The sequence below is a fragment of the Onychostoma macrolepis genome, chromosome 12 (assembly GCF_012432095.1).
Source record: "Onychostoma macrolepis isolate SWU-2019 chromosome 12, ASM1243209v1, whole genome shotgun sequence".
Taxonomy (NCBI): domain Eukaryota; kingdom Metazoa; phylum Chordata; class Actinopteri; order Cypriniformes; family Cyprinidae; genus Onychostoma; species Onychostoma macrolepis.
The window spans coordinates 16646744-16667042 of record NC_081166.1 but is presented as its reverse complement, the minus strand read 5'-3'; the positions used below and the strand labels follow the sequence as shown (position 1 = coordinate 16667042).

Genomic DNA, 20299 nt, shown 5'->3' with positions numbered 1-20299 from the left:
AATATTATAATAAACATGAAAACATGAATTTTGAAAAAGAAACTCTAAACTTTATTGAAATCATTTTGATAACTATTTACACAACAATGCTGCTTGGACATCTAATTCATGATTGTTTTCTGTGCTAAAAGATATTCTCTCAGCTGAAGAAACAAAAATTAATCTAATTTTCTTTGGCATACATACACTACTAGGGGTCTGTGCCCCGTTGCAACAAAACCCTTTAAGTTCACAAAGCCATTAATAATTATTTTCTTAACTTGAGGGGTTTGTTTCAACAGGCAGATGTGCTTTCAATGCTAATCAAAACTTATGAATTATGCAATATGTATGAATTAAAGTACATAATTATACATCTAAAATACATGTATAAATAAAAAAAATGAAATAAATAAAATTCAATTCATTTTAACACCAAGAAAAATAAATAAATTAATAAGCCAATACACATCCCATATTTAATAAATAAATATAATGTGAGAGCTCAGAGTGGAAGTATGGTATAAACAATGCACATAAATATAACATTTTTCAAAAACAAAAGAAAGCGGGGCGAAAAGAAAAAGACTTCATTTTGATGACACTGACATTTTTTGACTGGAAAATGTAAAATACATGTAACAAAGGCATAAAAAATTAAATTAACATTGTGTGTCTACAGAATAAAATTCAATATAAACCATAACATTACCTGTGCCCTGACAAGTAACATAATCTTGACATTTATTGGACTAAAATAAATACAGATGAATGGCACAGTATGATTATAAAAAAGGCCATATAAAAGGATGCTATTAACACAAACAAGATACAGTTTAAAACTAAAACATACTTCTTAAATTCAATGCAGTGATAAGATTTGTTCAACACACCAGAACAAATTTAAAGATATTACTATAATGTACAGCACTGACACACTAGTAAGATATGTGTTTTAAAACATTTGCTGCTTCCACATCAGTCTACACATTTAGAGTTTGATATCTTCTCTGTCACTATTCTGTGTCTAGAAACAATTATGCTCACAGTTCTGGAACATAGCAGTAGCTAATGGGGACAGAATAAGAATTGATTGACCCAGTAACGAACACTAGCTACTAAATTGTGTTTGCAAATACCTCTTTCCTCTGTATAAATGTAGTTATAATAAGAGGTCTTGTTGCGATTACAAACAGATTAAATGTTTACAAAAAGACAATGATAATGCTGTCATCAAACATGATGACAAAAAATCCTTTTACCCATCCAAATATAGTTTCTAAACACTTAAGTCACATTTAAAAATGAATTTTACTGCATTAAATGGGAAATATCAAACCAAGTGGCATCTGCAAACAAATGAAGCATGGCCTTTTCTCAGAACAAAGCATTTCTTTATTTTTAATTGACTGGTCTCAATGCTATTTTTAGCATATATACTGTATATACAGAGCTCCAGACTGCGACCAAAAATATTAATTTGTGAGTGAAATTTTTGCTGAGATCGCCACTGGCGACTTTACATGCTATGATTTAAAGGGGTCATATGACGTTGCTTAAAAGAAAATTATTTGGTGTATTTGGTGTAATGCAATGTGTTTTTACGCAGTTTAAGGTTCAAAAAACACATTATTTTCCACAAACTTTATATTATTGTTGCTCCTCTCTGCCCTGCCTTTCTGAAACTATCGATTTTTACAAAGTTCATCGTTCTGAAAAGCACTGATTGGCCAACTATCCAGTGTGTTGTGATTGGCCGAGTACCTTAAGTTTGTGACGGAAATGTTATGCCCCTTACCATATTTGGAATATCTGCTTTCATGGCGGCGATTGCAACAATACTACAGCGAGAACAACAGTTACGGCTTCTTCGCATAAACATTTGTGCAGTGTTATGCAAATCTTCCCACACAGTGAAGTAGATACGTGTGGGCTTGTTTGAATGAGGCATTTTAGGAGGGCGTGGATGAGTCTTAAATTTTAGAAAGAATATCTCTTTGGGTTTGAGACTTTGATCTTTGGGACTTTAAGGATCTTATATGTGCATGAACAGCTTGTAATACTCCAAAGTAGTACTGTCAAACGATTAATCGCGATTAATCGCATCCAAAATGAAAGTTTTTGTTTACACAATATGTGTGTGTACTGTGTATATTTATTATGTGTATATATAAATACACACACATGTACACGTATATATTTATTGATATCATTTATATTATATATAAATATATTTAAAATATAAACATAACATTTTTCTTAAATATATACATGCATGTGTGTGTATTTATATATATACACATAATAAATGTACACAGTACACACACATATATGCATGTAAACAAAATCTTTTATTTTGGAGGCGATTAATTGTTTGACAGCACTACTCCAAAGACAAAGGAAAACATGAAATCGCGTCATATGACCCCTTTAAAAATTTGCATGTAATGCCTTTTTTCCTGATTGTTTTGCGATGACATCTTTTATGTTGTTAAACTGAGATGATGCGCATCAAAGTTTTAGTGGAAAAACCATCCTCATCTCTGCTGAACACCGGCGCTGACGGCACACCTGCTAACTTGAACAAACTACAACAGGTAAAGCTGTCAGCTATGTGGATATTGGCAATATCATTGACAATTATCGTTTATAATCGATACTATGGCTTCTCAAGATCTTTAGTCTATATGCCGTGTTATGTTGATGCGTGAACTTCATATTATTTGTAGTGTACTTGCCGTCCAGTAATCGCAATAAGCTTTGTGTTCTGTTTAGGGGTGTCAACTTTAACACGTGCGATTAATCCAAAAAATGTAACGCGTTAATATTTTTTTAGTGCAAATTAATCGTTTGATAAGGTTTGACCCCAACTTCTTCCCGTCATCGCAGCGCGGAAGGTTATCTATCATTGTGTGATGAGGGTACAGCAAATCAGTGTTGCCAGGGCAACGGCACAAGTGGGCTATTTTGAAAATACAGTCGCAGGAAAGAATTACAGAGCTGTGGGTTGCGGTTTTTTGGGCTACTTTTATAATGTACCGCGGCCGCCCAAAGTGTATATAGACAAATAAAAATGAAAATAGATCTTTTTACTAATGTGTATTATACTTGGAATGTATCCCTGGCAACTTAAGAACAGAGAGGCGGTAACATCACAAACAACGTGAGTTTCAGCAGAGCAGCAGAAATAAACATGACAACAGCCACTATAGATTATATAAGATAATAAACACACGATTACGATAGGATATTTGTATGTGATTTTCTTGAGGTGAATGTGTACATCTATGCTAATTTGTACAGCGATATAAAAGGCTATAAATAACATTTTAACAACAGTAAACGACCAAATTCCACATATGATCGTAAAAGGAAGTTATTACAAACATTCGATGGTGGTTTGAAGTGAGTTCTGAGTAAAAGTGTACTATTAATCTCATAAATTGTCTTATGTAGCATGATGCTAATGTTAGCTCTAATGCACCTGCAGAACAGGTCCAATTCTTCTTCATAATGCATTTTGTCATAATACTTCACGTAAGGTCGCAAGAAATGTTTTGTTGTATTTACTTAGAAATACTTTTGATAATAGTTGGGAAAATGTATACTGGGATTGAAGGGATATGGCTTGGTAAACGTTTTATTGCCAGTATAAAGGCTGATAATGGCTGAATAAAAACAAAATAATAATGATAAAAGAATAATAAGGATTATGTCTCATACCTGGGGGAAGTGTGAAAGGTTCTGTTCCCTTAAACTAGTTTCATGCATTTCTTTTTCAACACATTTACAGGTAAATCCTAGAATTTTAAATTTGCAATTAAATTTTTTCATCGATTGACAGCACTAGTTCTGTTACATTTTAATAAATATCAGCTTTAAAATTCTGCCTAATTCATAACAAAATTCAAACGCTCTTTAATGCGGCACGAGCAATCGCTTTAGTGCCTCAGGTCAAGCAGCATGTGAACCCATCATATCTTTATCTTTACTACTATAGTACGAAACATGAATGAACATCAAAAGGTAGGCTATTTCATAAGATTATAAAACGGATAGTTCCGATCATTGATTTTTTGATTGGTTGAGCCATGTTCTAAGCTGTTGTAAATTACTCTACAAACATACACCTCTCTGTTCCTGCATGTTACTCGGCAACCACTTTGTTGCAACCACAACAGTTTCTGAGGAACTACATTGTTTGGCGAAAGAATATTTTTATTAATATCATTACATTTTATTTACTTTGTTTTATTTTGTGAAACCTTGTTACGTATATGGAATAACCGTTTTATAAAAGCAAGAAGCCCCGTGAGGCCGTGGTTTACAGAGAATTTATAACAGCTAAGAGGGTTTTAGGCACTCTGGTCCGTGTCGTACCTAATAACGCCCCTTAGCTGTTCTAAATTCACAGTAAAACTCGGCTTCTTGGGGCTTATTGCTGTATTACAGTACAACATCAATGGCTCCTTAATTGATGATTTTTTTTTTTTGTCTGGTGCCCTGATATATGATATATGAAACTAGTTCCTCATGGTTAACATAGGTGTCCTATTAAAGTAGCTACAAAATTCTAATAAACTTCCTTTTCTGAAATGTTTTGCTTATAAAGTGTGCTTGAGCCATCAGCCACTTGGTTTGCTATATAATGCAATCACATTCATCCATGTTTAACTGTGGCTTAAGTGTCCAAACATGTTTTTGGGGCACTGTATCTTCACAAATTTGTGCAAAATTTTTAAGCATATTTAATAATAAACAAGCTTAGGCATGCAAACCAGCCCACAGCACATAAAAATCCCAAAGAATGCTAAGGGAGCAAAAGGTGCTTGATCATTTGTTGAATTGAGGCATGTTGATTTGAACGATTTTGATTGCCAGGCTTTGTTCCTTTGAAAGAAATCTAGCCTTCACACAAAACACATTAGCAAGTGACACAGTATCATATTCCAGCACATTATCTGAACTTCATTTTAAGTAAACTGAGCCTAGAACCTATTAAAAATCCATATACGGTATACAAACACAACCAGAACCACAATATCCCAGTGACCTCTATGACACCCTGACCTTCTAGTTGGCGCCAACGACTATCAAAATGAACTGCCGCAGACTGTAAATGGGGCTAAAGTGCAGTGCTGGTGGTCTGCCAGGGTGACACTGCTGGCACTTTACCCTAAGCTGATGCTAAATGGAACAGGACATGACTTGTTCATGTAGCAGAGCCGCCCTTTTTCTACAACAGTAAATGTGCAAAACCTAAACCCTAAATACTACATAAATGATTACTGTCTTTCCATCATTGATGACAATGTATTTCCTGACTAAACCAGACTAAATTCTTTAGTTTTTGTTTAAATGCATTATATTTACTGAAGTTTTATCCCATAACTAGGTTGCACTCTTTGGTAACAGGCCATGTACTAAGATAGTAACTGTAAGTAACTGTGTCTTTCTTTTAATACCTTAAGTGACTTTTGTTTTCAGGAACATTTCAATTTAAAACAATGACATTTTTTGCTGCTGGATGTGAAGTTCTTATCTCCCGCTAATACCCGTTGTTCAAGTCAACAAATCTAAAAAAGTATGGCTATAAAAACAGCATCATGAGCACATGATAAAATGGGTATCTAGAAAAATAAAATTCTTTGTATCCTACATCCGGGACCCATGGATCTGGAACAGCTGCAAGAGAGTTGGAAAAGGCATTATAGACGCAGAAATACACTACCATTCAAGTGTTTGTGGTCAATAAGATCTTTAAAAAAAAAAAAAAGAATGATCTTATATTCAGAAATTATGCATCAAATTGACCAAAAGTGACAAAGACATTTATAGTGTTACAAAAGATTTCAACTAAATGCTGTTCTGTATCTCCTGAAAAAACTATCACAGTATCCACAAAAATATTTAGCAGCACAGCTGTTTTCAATAGAAATAATAAGAAACGTTTGAGCACCAAAACGGCAAATTAGAAAGATTTCTGAAGGATCATGTGACACTGAAGACTGGAGTAATGGCTGCTGAAAACTGCTTCACAACACAGGAATAAATTACATTTTAAAATTTACTAAAGGTTCATGAAATAAAGGTTAGTTCATAAAGTTTACAAAGTTTTTTTTGAGCCAAAAAGGTCTAATATTTGTAAAAATCCTCATTTTTACTCTGTGAAAAACACCTTGCTGAAACAGAAGTAAAAGCCAAAGGCTGTGATTGGCTAACTTCGTCACACCATATCCATGCCCACTTTTACAGCATGTTGTGTGTTTTGAAACTCGAGATGGCAAGGGCTGTGATAGAGCCGTAAATATTTGAGCCCAAATCAGATCCAGAGTCAGGAAATCAAAACAGTGCAGCAATTGCAACAGTCTGTTTCAGTGTAGTAATTATTTTTGCTTGCTTACTTTTCAGTATACAAACTTGCATTATGTTTTCATTGAAGAGTAATCTCTTATATTTGTAAAAAATCTTGATTCTCAATTTCATAATCCGTTTAAAGCAGCTATTTTAAATTGTAATAATATTTGAAAAAAAGGGCTGTTTTTGCTGTATTCTTGATTAAGAGACTTGAAAAACAACTTCAAAAACAAACAAAAAAAAGACCCCAATCTTTTGAACGGCAGTGTATGTCTACAGAAATAATTACTAATAATTTCTGATATGAATAGTGTACAGTGTGAAATATGCCTCCTTGTATATTCCATGTAATACAAAGATAATTTTTGCTGAAGATGTGGATATGGGTGGAGATGGCAGTGACTCAATGGCAATTTATGGAACAAACGCTGTGCTAAAAATTAAGGAGTCATTCGGTTGAGTCATTCGGTCATCATTTCTGGTCTGATGACCTTTGCTAAAAATCCCATTTTAAAGCTAAATTTATTCAAGGTGCACAATAGTTTGTCTGCACTCTTATGAATAGTTACTTACAAGGGAAAATCATGCTTGGGAGTAGCTAGGAGGTGAAGGGTATTTCATTTCAGTGCACTGTTCTCAAAAAAAGGCAAGTAAAACTACAAACTTACATAAGAGGGCTTTTTTTCCAGTTTAATATAGTTCTATTGTTGTTTCTTTGTGATCGTTTAATTTGGTGCACTGAAATGCAATTTACTGAAACCCTCCGACTACTAAAATTTTGCACATCTATCACTAATACAACCAACATGACGGGATTTCCTCACCAATTCCTTTGACACAAGTTTCTGCTAATCTCTAATCCACTCATTGGGGGTGGCATTTCTCTCTCCCACTTCCTCCTCCTCATCCTCCTCCTCCTCTTCCTCCCTCGCTCCATCTTCCTCCTGTGTGTCCGAGGTCTAGTTGTGTTATGAGTGGACAACAGGGTGAACAGAAACCGGAGGGATCGCAGCACAACAGATGATGGCATAGCAAAAAAAAAAATGAAAAAGATTTATGAATATGTGAAGAGTCGGTGTGCGAATGGATATCAAGGCTATTGATGTGGAATGAGGTGAAGAGATGCAGATTTTGTAGGTTGTATGCATGTTTTTGAGGAATGAGTCACTGTGCTTTACAGTTTGTGAGGTGGCACAGAGAGCAGAAAATGAGTTTATTTGTCTGTAGGTGCTCCAACCTTAGTCTTGTGGCTCTGCTCTGTCCCCAAACCTCCACCCGAGGTATGCAACTCTTTTGACACCACACAGAGAAATTCAGCCTGGTCCTCTGTTCCGTAGCTGTAAGATGAGCCAATGTTCACCATCTTGAAAAGGAAAGAACAGCCAAGAAAGAGAGAGAGAGGTCTTTCATTATGACACATACATTATGAGAGGAAAGGGGTGAGGAAATAAAGGAAAACATCAAGATGGTCAGCTGTACCAAAAACATCTTCATTGCTTTCATTAGAGATAGGTCAGGTTGGTCAACCTTTAGTTAGTCTTCCACCAACTGACTAGTCTATTGATGAGTTTTACCTATTTTCTTTTGAGTTAGATTTAGCTCCAATGTTTTTTATGGCTGTGCTTTAAAGCAAAATAATTAGTAGACAACTTCTCAGAGAGAAGTTTAGTGTGTTGATAGTGCTGATAGTGTGGTCAGTTGCGTTATTAAGGCTAATAAAACAGGCTCATCCAGGTAACTGCAGTCATCGCTATTCGCTTGCTGGGAACATCATTTCTTGGTGGAAGCTTTGTGTTTGGTTAGCTAATAAAATCCTGAAACTCAATTCAATATTATGCGTCCAAAATATTTAATTATGTCATCCTGGTATTGCGGACTCACTCTCTCGTTTCATACAAACGAAGCTTCTGCCATTTTGCAAAGATTGTTTTGCACACTGTAATCCACAGGTTTGAGAAACGAGTACTCGATTAATCGGGGGTGGAGCTTAAGCAAGGGGCGGGGCGTGTGCATCATAGCAACAATTAAAATATTTTAATTAAAGCCCTGTTAAAAACGTTGTTGATAAAACTATGACAGGATTCAGAAAATAATTAAATTAACACAGATTATTAAAAATCACCATCAATAGTGGTTAATACAGTAAACATTTAAAAGAAATAACAGCGTGAGGTGAAGCTGAAGCGCTTTTTCTACATGATGCATTGTATATACAGGGCACTTTAAAACAACGGCAACTGAAGCCCCGCAAAATAAAAACAAAGTTATTTTACAGTATTATCCCCATCAATATGTGTGTCTTATTTGTATAAATATTTTGGATCAGTTTTTAAAAAGATAACCTACCTTTTTCTATGTTTTAGAAAACAAATAAAACACTCGTTACTCTGCTTTTCAGTTATTTTATTCAACTGTTATTTTTAACAAAACAATATTTTACTTCAGCAGCATCACAACAGCTGTGGATCAAAAAAGTTTTTTTGGAAAAGGTTCGCAAAAATAAAGTTTAATACTTTAATACAACTTCACCAAACGACTGTTAAGTAGCCCATAGCCTAACGAAAATTAGAAGCCAGCATAATTTGGCTGCGTAAACTTAAAATAAAAATAGCCTGAATATTTTTACCACAGCTATAAAACTTAAAGATTAGGTAACATAACATTTCTTTCAAAATGATCAGTCGGTAAAGGTAAATAAAATAAAGCCGGCATAATTTAACTATGCTGCTTAAAACTTAAAACAAAAACAGCCTGAATATTTTACCATGCATGGCTAATAAAACTTAACATAAGGACTACATATTTTTATCCAAAAAGATCAGTCGGCCTACGTGCTCAGATGAAAGCCGAGTGCGGAGTCTATTTACAATTAGACCGGCGGTCTTTCAGGTAGTTGGCAATGTTCACAGCTGTGTGTCTTTCCTCGAAACCTCGCGTCTCTAATACTGCGCTGTGAATTTTCCATTAATTTATGTAATGACAGGTTAGCGTCATATACGATTCAGTGGTTAGCGAGGTCCACGAGTCGTTATAGCCACCCGCACTGGCTTCGACAGACTGTCTTTTAGTGAACAAGCGCATTTTTCGTATAGAGCATCAATCCTTGCAGTGACCGTTTTGCGCGATGGGACAGTATAGTGGGGCTCAACGTAATTCATTAAACGTTTAAAACCTTCAACAAAACTAATAGGCAGCAAGTCTTCTGCTGTCATTTCTGCTAGCTGTGTCATCTTCTCTGCCCTGCCTGTGTCGCATTTCTGTCTGATGGTGAAATCTCTTATGCTCGTCTGACTGCTGGTAGTGGCATCGGCATCATCTGCTTTTTTGTGTTTATGTGCAAGATGGTAACGCATCGAACTCGTTGTGGAGTTGTAGACGAGTGTGGCGCTGCACATCTTACACTTGACAGTTTTTTTCGTCAAGTTTTTCAAAGTGCTGCCAGACATCGCTGCGCGCTTTTGAAGCCATATTCGCTCTGTGCTCCAGTCTTGTCTCTAGACCGCAACTTCTCACAGCCATAACCAATCAAATATCAGACTACCGCCCAAATACCAGCATAACCAATCAGAAAGAATGAAAGTAGTTTAATTTAAAAAAAAAAAGCATTTTTAGAGCCAATCGATCATCCTTTTCATGCTCGATCGTGGCTGATGCGTTCGAGTAATCGATTAATCGAGTACTCGTGCACATCCCTATAAGATAACTAACAAACTGGTAAGATTTTAAAAGGGTTTAGTCTTAGATCAATATATTTTATTGCCTTAATTATTTATGTGGTGTAATGTTGTGCAATAAGTGGTATGACGGCACCGTATCCTTGCCACTTACTAGCAACTGCTTTCTTCACAGAAGCTTTTCGTTCGAATATTTAAACTTAATTCAATATTTCGTATCTAATTATTTGCTTATGTGGCAAGTAACTGCATCTAGCCGGTTGTTATTGCAAAATGGTCGCTGTGATTTTGCCAAGTAAGACATGTTCCTGGATCAACATCTTTTGTTGATCCCGGATCAACATTACTGTCCAAAAATATAGACTTAACCCAATCCCTACCCCTAAACCTAACCCTACCCATAATTTATTCCTGAAATCAGTGGGAAATGATAGCTGATTAACCAGGGTGTAGAAGCACCTAACCCTGATCGTAAGCCTAAAACAGATATTTCCTGAAAAGTTATATCTCAAACTTCACAAAAACTATAAACTGGCTCTTCAAATCTGATTGGTTAATCACAATGTTGTTCCAGGGTCAACAAGGATGTTGATCCAGGAACATGCTGTACTTGGTGAAATCACGCTCACCATGTACATATGAGCAGAACCTGATTTTACCAAGTGCGACATGTTCCTGGATCAACATCTTTATTGACCCTGGAACAACATTGTGATTAACCAATCAGATTTGAAGAGCCAGTTTATAGTTTTTGTGAAGTTTAGGCTTACAATCAGTGTTTGGTGCTTGTACATCAGCGTCATTCATCTATCATTTCCTCAGATTTTAGGGATTACTCATGGTTAAGGTTAGGTTTAGGTGTAGGGATATGGTCAAGACTAAAATTTATGGATTAAAATGTTGCTCCAGGGTCAAGAAAATATGTTGACCTAGGAACACATCTAACTCAGCAAAATCAGATGGATGTTTTTGGATGTTGCATCATGTCTCATGCTGTTTTTTAGTGTCTCACACCATGAGCACTGCATTGAAAGTTTAAATGGATAGTTCAGCCAAAAATTAACATTCTGTCATCATTTACTCAAGCCCATGTCGTTCCAAACCTGAATGACTTTATATCTTCTGTGTAGAACAAAAGATTTTGATTTTGTTCATGCAATGGAAATAGGCATCAATGTTGTTCGGTTACAAATGTTCCACAAAAGTTCTTTTGTCTTTCACAGAAAAAAGAAATGCATACAGGATTGGAATGGCATGACGCCGAGTAAAATGACAATTTTCATTTTTGGGTGAACTGTCCCTTTAAGAAACACATCTGATTGGTATATGGTGGAAGATAAATCAGCCTTTTTACTTCAAAATATGTAGTTTTTCTCCTCTCTTATGTGCACAATATCAGTAGGGATATGCAAAACTACATACTGACAAATCCGGAATAATATCATATAATTTGTCATTTTACAAAAAAAGAGGGTTTGGTGCAACTGACCATATAAAATCCAGTTGAATGCAAATGTCAAAAAGTTTAATTTCACACTTTAGCTACATTACTGGACTCTGAATCTGAGGGGAGAATTGGACACTGGGAGCATTAGGATCAGGGGAAGGGAAATCGACTCAGTGTCAGTCCAACCCACAGTCCAGAGCAGTCCGGGGCGGGGTTTTCGGCAGGCGCGCACGCTGACCTGCTCAAACTTCCAGCCGTCCGACATGGTGGACACCATCTGGGTCAGCTCCTCTTCCTGACACTGCAACACCCGGTACACGTGTTTTGGTGGTACCTGCTGTATGAGAGGCAGAGAGAGGGTGAAGACTGGTGAAGTGTAAAAAAGGAATGTTGTGGGAAGCAGAGGATGATGCCAAAAGGCAAGTACGGAAAGAAAAGCAAGAGTGGGCGGGAAACCGACAGCTGTTGCATAAGCACGCAAATACAGTCATTAATGTACAGTAGAAGCTGAGATGGACAAAAAAATACAGTGCTGAGAAAGTTAAGAAGCTGAAAAAATGGATACTAATGACAAAAAGTGCTATTTTTTATAAAGCGAAGCTACGTGGAGGCATGATAAAGGCCCTGCTCATTACCTGTGTGGCCTTGGAGTCTCGCTCAAGAATCCTCTCTTTGATTAATTTAATCAGCGGTGTGATGTTGTAGAATTCTGCCTCCTCCAAGACACCTGAAGGCACAGACACACTTTACTTTTAAAAACTGAACTTGGATTTGGTTACAGTTATATGTTGCTTCGACTAGATTTGCTCCAATATTGAAATTCCAAATAAATTAAAAATAAAACACTAAAAACTAAAATGAATTGCTGTAAATTCAACAAATTATAATGTAGTGATGCCTAAATGAATGTACAGTATAAAAACATTTATTTTGAGATTTGCTAAATATTATATTCAACAGCGTTTTTAAAGTGAGCACTAGATGAAGACAAAGGAAATCTAAATGTAAAAAATAGGGGAAATGAGAATGTACAATTAAATCAAATAATGCTGTTAAATAAAAGTACTACAAACATTTTCATCATTTGAAATAAAACCGTAATAAAATTAAATATAAATAGTAAACTATACCCATTAAATTAATCGAAAATGTGAAATTTTCTCATGGCAACTAACTGAAAGTACTAAAATGACTAAAAACTAAAACTGAAAATAAATACTAAACTGAAAAAAAAAAAAAAAATAATAATAATTCAAAATATTAATACATACTATAATAGTATATAAATGCTAATAAAATAACAGTACCAACAAATAGAAAAAAACGAAGATGATCATATTGTACCAATGCATCCCTGGTTATGATGTGTTATTAAATGTATATTATAGTATAATATTAAAATAAGGCAATGCATTTTAAAAATGCATAGACGGATAACAGTTAAGAAAGTGAATTAACAGACCTTCTTCTGCCAACTCCTTGTTATAAACCAGCTTCCCATGTCGCAGATAGTTCAGTATGGGACCAAAATAGGTAGGGTCTCGGTCAATCACATAAGCACCAGTTTCATCCTACACAAACAGATCACAGCTCTCTCAATGATTAGATGTTTCATTATGTGCCATATAAATGTACAAATATCATTTCATCAAATACGTAGGCCTAATATTATTTAAAAATGAATTCACATTGTTTAATCATGATGTATTTAACATTTTACTATTAAATATTAAAATTACTATTTAATATTAGATATTGTTCATATTTAATAATGTGGCGACTGTTAGGAAATTCCCTATGTAAATGTAGCACTGACTCAGAGCTGAAGCTGTTTAACAGATGTACAGGATGCTCTGAACAGTACATAACCCCAGGGGGTTAAAATGTGACTTGGCACAAGAGAGAAATGCACATTAAAGGAAAGGGCATGTGGAAAGTGGCAGTGAACACAGGTCACATTAGCATGGCCGCAGTATTTGTCCCAGAATGGCTGAGGGTCTCCTCTCCTTAAGTGCTCAACACAGCTCTAGCAAGAGCAGGACATCATGTAGGCTACAACATGCCCTACAGGGAACATTACACAACTGAGCCCAGGGCATGAGCACTCAAAACCCACAAAGAGCAACAAGAGAAAAAGGGAGTGCACAGAAGCACACAAGGGTGAAAAAGGTAAAAAGAAAGAGGAAGATGTTGGCAAGACTGAAAAGAGGCACTGCAATGTTATAAAACCACTATAATAGAGAAAGAAGAAAGCATAAATGAGATAACTCACTTCAGATTCACAACATACCCACACAAAAAGTTATTTATCATGTAGCCTATAAGAAAATGAACACTCACCAATCACAAAAAAGAGGTAAAAGTGGCTTTGGCAAGAAAAAAAAAAAAAAGTTAAGTACTTATCTCTTATGCTTACCAAGGCTGCATTTACAGGTGCATCTCAATAAATTAGAACGTCGTGGAAAAGTTCATTTATTTCAGTAATTCAACTCAAATTGTGAAACTCGTGTATTAAATAAATTCAATGCACACAGACTGAAGTAGTTTAAGTCTTTGGTTCTTTTAATTGTGATGATTTTGGCTCACATTTAACAAAAACCCACCAATTCACTATCTCTCAACAAATTAGAATACTTCATAAGACCAATAAAAAAAACATTTTTAGTGAATTGTTGGCCTTCTGGAAAGTATGTTCATTTACTGTATATGTACTCAATACTTGGTAGGGGCTCCTTTTGCTTTAATTACTGCCTCAATTCGGCGTGGCATGGAGGTGATCAGTTTGCGGCACTGCTGAGGTGGTATGGAAGCCCAGGTTTCTTTGACAGTGGCCTTCAGCTCATCTGCATTTTTTGGTCTCTTGTTTCTCATTTTCCTCTTGACAATACCAGTTTGCTGGCCAGTCAAGCACACCAACACCATGGTCATTTAACCAACTTTTGGTGCTTTTGGCAGTGTGGGCAGGTGCCAAATCCTGCTGGAAAATGAAATCAGCATCTTTAAAAAGCTGGTCAGCAGAAGGAAGCATGAAGTGCTCCAAAATTTCTTGGTAAACGGGTGCAGTGACTTTGGTTTTCAAAACACAATGGACCAACACCAGCAGATGACATTGCACCCCAAATCATCACAGAGTGTGGAAACTTAACACTGGACTTCAAGCAACTTGGGCTATGAGCTGCTCCACCCTTCCTCCAGACTCTAGGACCTTGGTTTCCAAATGAAATACAAAACTTGCTCTCATCTGAAAAGAGGACTTTGGATCACTGGGCAACAGTCCAGTTCTTCTTCTCCTTAGCCCAGGTAAGACGCCTCTGACGTTGTCTGTGGTTCAGGAGTGGCTTAACAAGAGGAATACGACAACTGTAGCCAAATTCCTTGACACGCCTGTGTGTGGTGGCTCTTGATGCCTTGACCCCAGCCTCAGTCCATTCCTTGTGAAGTTCACCCAAATTCTTGAATCTATTTTGCTTGACAATCCTCATAAGGCTGCGGTTCTCTCGGTTGGTTGTGCATCTTTTTCTCCACACTTTTTCCTTCCACTCAACTTTCTGTTAACATGCTCGGATACAGCACTCTGTGTACAGCCAGCTTCTTTGGCAATGAATGTTTGTGGCTTACCCTCCTTGTGAAGGGTGTCAATGATTGTCTTCTGGACAACTGTCAGATCAGCAGTCTTCCCCATGATTGTGTAGCCTAGTGAACCAAACTGAGAGACCATTTTGAAGGTTCAGGAAACCTTTGCAGGTGTTTTGAGTTGATTAGCTGATTGGCATGTCACCATATTCTAATTTGTTGAGATAGTGAATTGGTGGGTTTTTGTTAAATGTGAGCCAAAATCATCACAATTAAAAGAACCAAAGACTTAAATTACTTCAGTCTGTGTGCATTGAATTTATTTAATACACGAGTTTCACAATTTGAGTTGAATTACTGAAATAAATGACATTCTAATTTATTGAGATGCACCTGTATTTGATCAAAAATACAATAAAAACTGTAATATTTTAATGACATTTTACCATTTAAAATAATTGTTTTTTATTTTAACGTATTTTGAAAGGCAATATATTTCTGTTGTGGTTAAGCTGAATTTTCAGCAGCCAGTCTCCAGTCTTCAGTGTCATGTGATCCTTCAGAAATCATTCTGATATACTGATTGGTGCTCAAGAAATATTATTATCGAATATTATTATAGAAATATTAAATGTTATTATCAATGCTGAAAACAGTTGTTAATTAGACACTTACTTAGGTAGTTAATATTAGATAGTTAATATTTTTGTGGCTTCTTAGATGAATAGAAATAGATGAATAGATAAATGTTTTGAAATAGAAATCTTTTGTAAAATTATAAATATCTTTACTGTCATTTTTGATTAATTTAATGTGACCTTGCTAAATAAAAGTATTATTATTTATTATTATTATTGAACAGTATTGTATAGTTTAAAATAAATAATGTAAAATACAGTTGCATGGCCAATATGAAATATGAATGCCCGGTAAATTTTCATATTTCTCCTTCCATTAATATTGGACCTTGCATGTGACTCACTCTAGATTCACGAAATGGATACAAACAGCATACACCAAACAAATCATCACATACAGAGTTGAAAAAGCATCAAAATATTTCCATTAGCTCCATAAAATCTCAGACAAAAGTAGCACAGAACATCATTTGCACATGCACACGCACACACAAAAATCCCATTTTCGAAACAGCAAGTGCAGCAGACAGCCTCACATTAGACATGACTAGACTTGACAGCAGGCATGACAACACCTGCGCATGACTACTGCAGTGACTCAGAGGAGTCAAGCTGTCCCCCCGCTCGGGATTTCACAAGAACAAGAGAACGCACATGGGATTTTACACATGATACTACTGTGTATGCCTTAAATGCACAGAATTCAGCCGTCTAATTTCAAATTCACCTATCCGTGCTCATCTTGCGTTAACATTTAACTGCACTGCAGTTGCACAAGGAAGTATAAGAACCAGGTCCCGATGGGGAACTATCTGCATCCCATGGGAAATACCTGGTAGGCAAACAAAGAGCTTATTAATTTCAAAACAGAACTGCATAATAACCTGTGCCATGTAAAGCCTCACAGCATGCTATAAAAAAACCAGGAAAAAACTATTTGAACTTCATCAATTCTGGCTTATGTTACAAACACATTCTCATTCAAGATGTAGAGAAACTACCTAATAATATTCACTGTAATAATAGTCAATACCTCCTCATGACAAAAAAAGTAAGACACATCTTAAAGGGGTAGTCCACCCAGAAATGAAAAATCTGTCAACATTTACTCACCCTCATTTCATTCCAAAATCATGAGACTTTCTTTCTTCTGTGGAACATAAAAGAATATATTTTGAAGAACGATAGTAACCAAACAGTTTCTTTCCCACTGACTTCCATTGTAAAAAAAAAAAAGGAAGACAATGGGAACCAAAACCGTTGGTTACCAACATTCTTCAAAATATCTTCTTTAATGTTCTATAGAAAAAATAAAGTCATTCTGTTTTGGAACGACACAAGGGTGAGAAAATCATGACAGAATTTCCAGTTAGAATTTCTTAATTACAAAAAAAATTTCTGGCTCAACACAATAATTCTAAAAACTTAAACTCTTTAAATAGAACAGAGAGGCCTCCATAGATATTTTTGTGCAGAGGGCTGGGAGTCTTCAAGGTGCCATGACTCTAATCTCATTAGAAGAGTGACATGAGCAGTGAGAGAGCACAAAACACCGCAGTGGCCAGTAATAACTGAGCTGTGATGGGAGATCGTCTGTGCCTCATCACTTACTGTGGGGATGGAGGTACTTTAAGTGTGGAATAAGAGGGAATATAAGAGGATAGCTTGGGAGGGGGTGGATACTGTGAACGCAGAGTACCATCTGTTAAGTCAAATACTTTTTGTATGCCTTAGTGCTGTACGATTAAAAGAGTAAATGGGAGCTATAAAATAGCATACTGTATATGCGCAAAGCTCACAATATTTCACCCCAAAATCGCAAAGCAAAAAAAGGAAAAATGTAAAACAGAAATAGGTACCTTACTGCAGGTTTTAGGTATTGGAAATATTGAAAAATTATATTTGGCATCCAAGGTTTATTAGATTTGGGCCTTCCAAAGCAGACACAAAGACATCTGCCAACAGGAAATTATGTAATATATTAACCTTTGCTGCCAGAAGAAAACATTTTATTGCAGAGGGTCGGTGATAAGACCCCCTTCACACAAGAGTTGGCGTATGGTGATATTTGCTTTGGTCCCACTGGAACTCCTGGCATGTGCTCTACATTCTGACAGATCAGTTCTATAAGATACGGGTGCTTTATTTGGATTATCATAGGCCTCATTTCACTTTGGTCATTTTACAACAAGTATCCTCCTAACATTAAAGATATACTCAGCCCAAAAATGAAAATTCTGTCATTATTTACTCACCCTCATGTTGTTCCAAACCTGTATGACTTACTTTCTTCTGTGGAACATAGAAAAAGATATTTGAGGAAATGTGTCTAAACAATGGACGTCAAAGGGCTCCAATGTTGTTTGGTCGCCAACGTTCTTTAAAATATCTTCTTTTGTGCTCCACAGAAGAAAGAAATGCATACAGGTTTGGTGTGACATGAGGGTGGGTAAATGATAGAATGTTAATTTTGAATTTCTTATATATATATATATATATATATATATATATATATATATATATATATATATATATATATATATATATATATATATTTTTTTTTTTTTTTTTTTTTTTACATTTTTTGACAGTTCCTGATTTACATGCTTAATTGACTGTTTTGTTATCCCGACAATTTAATCAATATAATATCTAGAAAAAACCTTAATATACAAATAAAATATTACATAAATTATTATCTTTAAAATATTCTGATAAAACAAAAATTGTAGTCTTAAAATTAAAAAGTTAAACATGGTTTCATTATTATTATTATTAAATCTTTGATTATTATACAAGTATATAGTCAATAATAATAAAAGTAATCATTATTAAAATACGATAAATTATCTACATGTAAAATATAATTTCGTGAGATTTAACCCATTAATTGTGTGCTGATAAGAACTTCCCTCTGTGCGAAATCAGCTTCAGGTGGGCCACATTATCTGATAAAGGCATCTCAGAGTAAAATATGGATATTTCTGGCTCATAACTGCGACGCAGCTCGACTGCACAAACACCGGGGTCCGCATTATTAAGCAGCGCAGCACGTGCGCATCCATCTGACTGAAGACCCCCGCTGCATCATTAAAACACAGTCATACACGATCACTCACTGCTGTCTTACCGTGTCAGAATGCAAGTCCTGCTGCTGACACAGTCGGTACAGAAACGAAGTCTGCTCCTTTAGCAGCGTTTGTCGTGTCGTTAGAAACACCGTCCCCCCGACGTTGAGACGGACCCATTTACCGTTATTGCCTCCGGCAGTATTAACAGCTGAACCGTTTCCTATGATATTTTCAGCCCCGCCGGATTCAACAGCAGTAGATGTGGCTGTTGTGGCTCCTTCGCTTCCCTCGTTGTCTTTGTTGTTATTATTGTTGTTGTTATTATTGTTCAGATTGCTGTGCGTTGCTGAGAGGGATCCCGTTTCCGGTAAAGCCTGAGGCGCCGCCGTTTTTCCTTTGTCCTCCGTTGCCATTAGGGAACGACAGTGAGGCTGGCGGGCGGTGTGTAAGCGGGCTGTCGGTGCGGCTCGGATGCTGTTCTGGTGCCGTTCTGTCTCCCGCGGTGAAGCGGTGAAGAGGCGTACTGCCGGTTTTGTTCGTATCATCGAAGTAGAATAAGCGCGGCAGTTGATTGGCTCGTATCCTGCGTTGTGTTAGTCCCGCCCACTTGCCCGTTGATGCACTTTTGACGCAGAAACCTGCGCAGATTCTAGGATGCTGGATGTATTTATGCATTAATAACAGCAATGGATATTTAAGACTCTGCACTATGTCTAGGGCATTAATCGACTTGCTCTTTGGTATATTCTCAAATTATTCTGATTAAAGGATTGTCAGGTTTTACACAAACTTAAGTAGGCTTGTTGATGCAGATCGAGTGCTGCTGTTAAAGCAAAAGTGGAACAAGTCAAATACCGTTTAACTCAATTTGTTGTGCTGATAATATAATCTGTAACGAGGCTATAACGAAATATTCAAGATTGGGGGAGTCAAAGAAAAAAGCTTTAAAACTGGCCTTGTGAGCCAATGTGATAGACCACTAATTGGAATATTAAAGTGGATTATTAATATTTAATCACTTTAAGCCTTTTTACTAATGGTTTCATACGTTTGACCCCTCAATATAATTAACACAATAAAATTAAATTATTGTAAATTCAACATTTATTCAGTCTGTACTAGTTACAAATTATTAAGCTTGCAAAGAGAGAAAATATTTATATAAATAACATAACATTTACAATACTTTAATATAGGCCTAATTTATAATTTAAAAATTTGGTGAAAATGTTTAAGAATTTAGTTATGTCACTTGCTCACCAGTGGATCCTCTGCAGTAAATGGGTGCCGTCAGAATGAGTCCAAACAGCTGATGAATACATAACAATTATCTACAAGTAATCCACACAACACCAGTCCATCTCCAATTAATGTGTTGTTAAATTAAAAGCTCTGTGTTTGTAATAAACAAATCTGTCATCAGGGGATTTACTCCACCCCAAAATGAAAATTTTGTCATTAATTACTTACCCCCATGTCGTTCCAAACCCGTAAAATTTTCGTTCAAGATATTTTGGATGAAAACTGGGAGGCTCGTGACTGTCCCATTGACTGCCAAGT

The 20299-nt window shown here is 36.0% G+C and overlaps 1 protein-coding gene across 4 annotated transcripts; it reads right to left on the bottom strand.

The window, feature by feature from the left end:
* Positions 1-43: 43 nt before the first annotated feature.
* Positions 44-19315, bottom strand: kctd17 (potassium channel tetramerization domain containing 17). Of its 4 annotated transcripts, none has more exons than XM_058794148.1 (7): positions 18799-19315; positions 12920-13028; positions 12093-12184; positions 11648-11794; positions 7574-7699; positions 7161-7295; positions 44-5664 (listed from the first exon to the last, which is right to left on the bottom strand). In XM_058794148.1, exons 1-6 carry the CDS (start codon positions 19282-19284, stop codon positions 7185-7187), a joined length of 1071 nt encoding a protein of 356 aa, XP_058650131.1. In that variant the 5' UTR covers positions 19285-19315; the 3' UTR covers positions 44-5664; positions 7161-7184. The 4 variants fall into 4 exon arrangements, with proteins under 4 accessions (XP_058650131.1, XP_058650133.1, XP_058650132.1 ...); XM_058794149.1 differs by having other exon boundaries at positions 45-5664; positions 11696-11794; XM_058794150.1 differs by lacking the exon at positions 7161-7295.
* Between the last annotated feature and the right edge of the window lie 984 nt (positions 19316-20299).

What these genes read in the sequence shown, in the direction of transcription:
- kctd17 (XM_058794148.1), bottom strand. Translation starts at nt 19,284, where the DNA reads ATGATACGAACAAAACCGGCAGTACGCCTCTTCACCGCTTCACCGCGG. An exon ending in GAGACTCCAAGGCCACACAG is followed by an intron (nt 11,795 to 12,092) that starts GTAATGAGCAGG and finishes CCTCTCATACAG; the next exon opens with CAGGTACCACCAAAACACGT. An exon ending in AGCAGAGCCACAAGACTAAG is followed by an intron (nt 7,296 to 7,573) that starts GTTGGAGCACCT and finishes TAACACAACTAG; the next exon opens with ACCTCGGACACACAGGAGGA.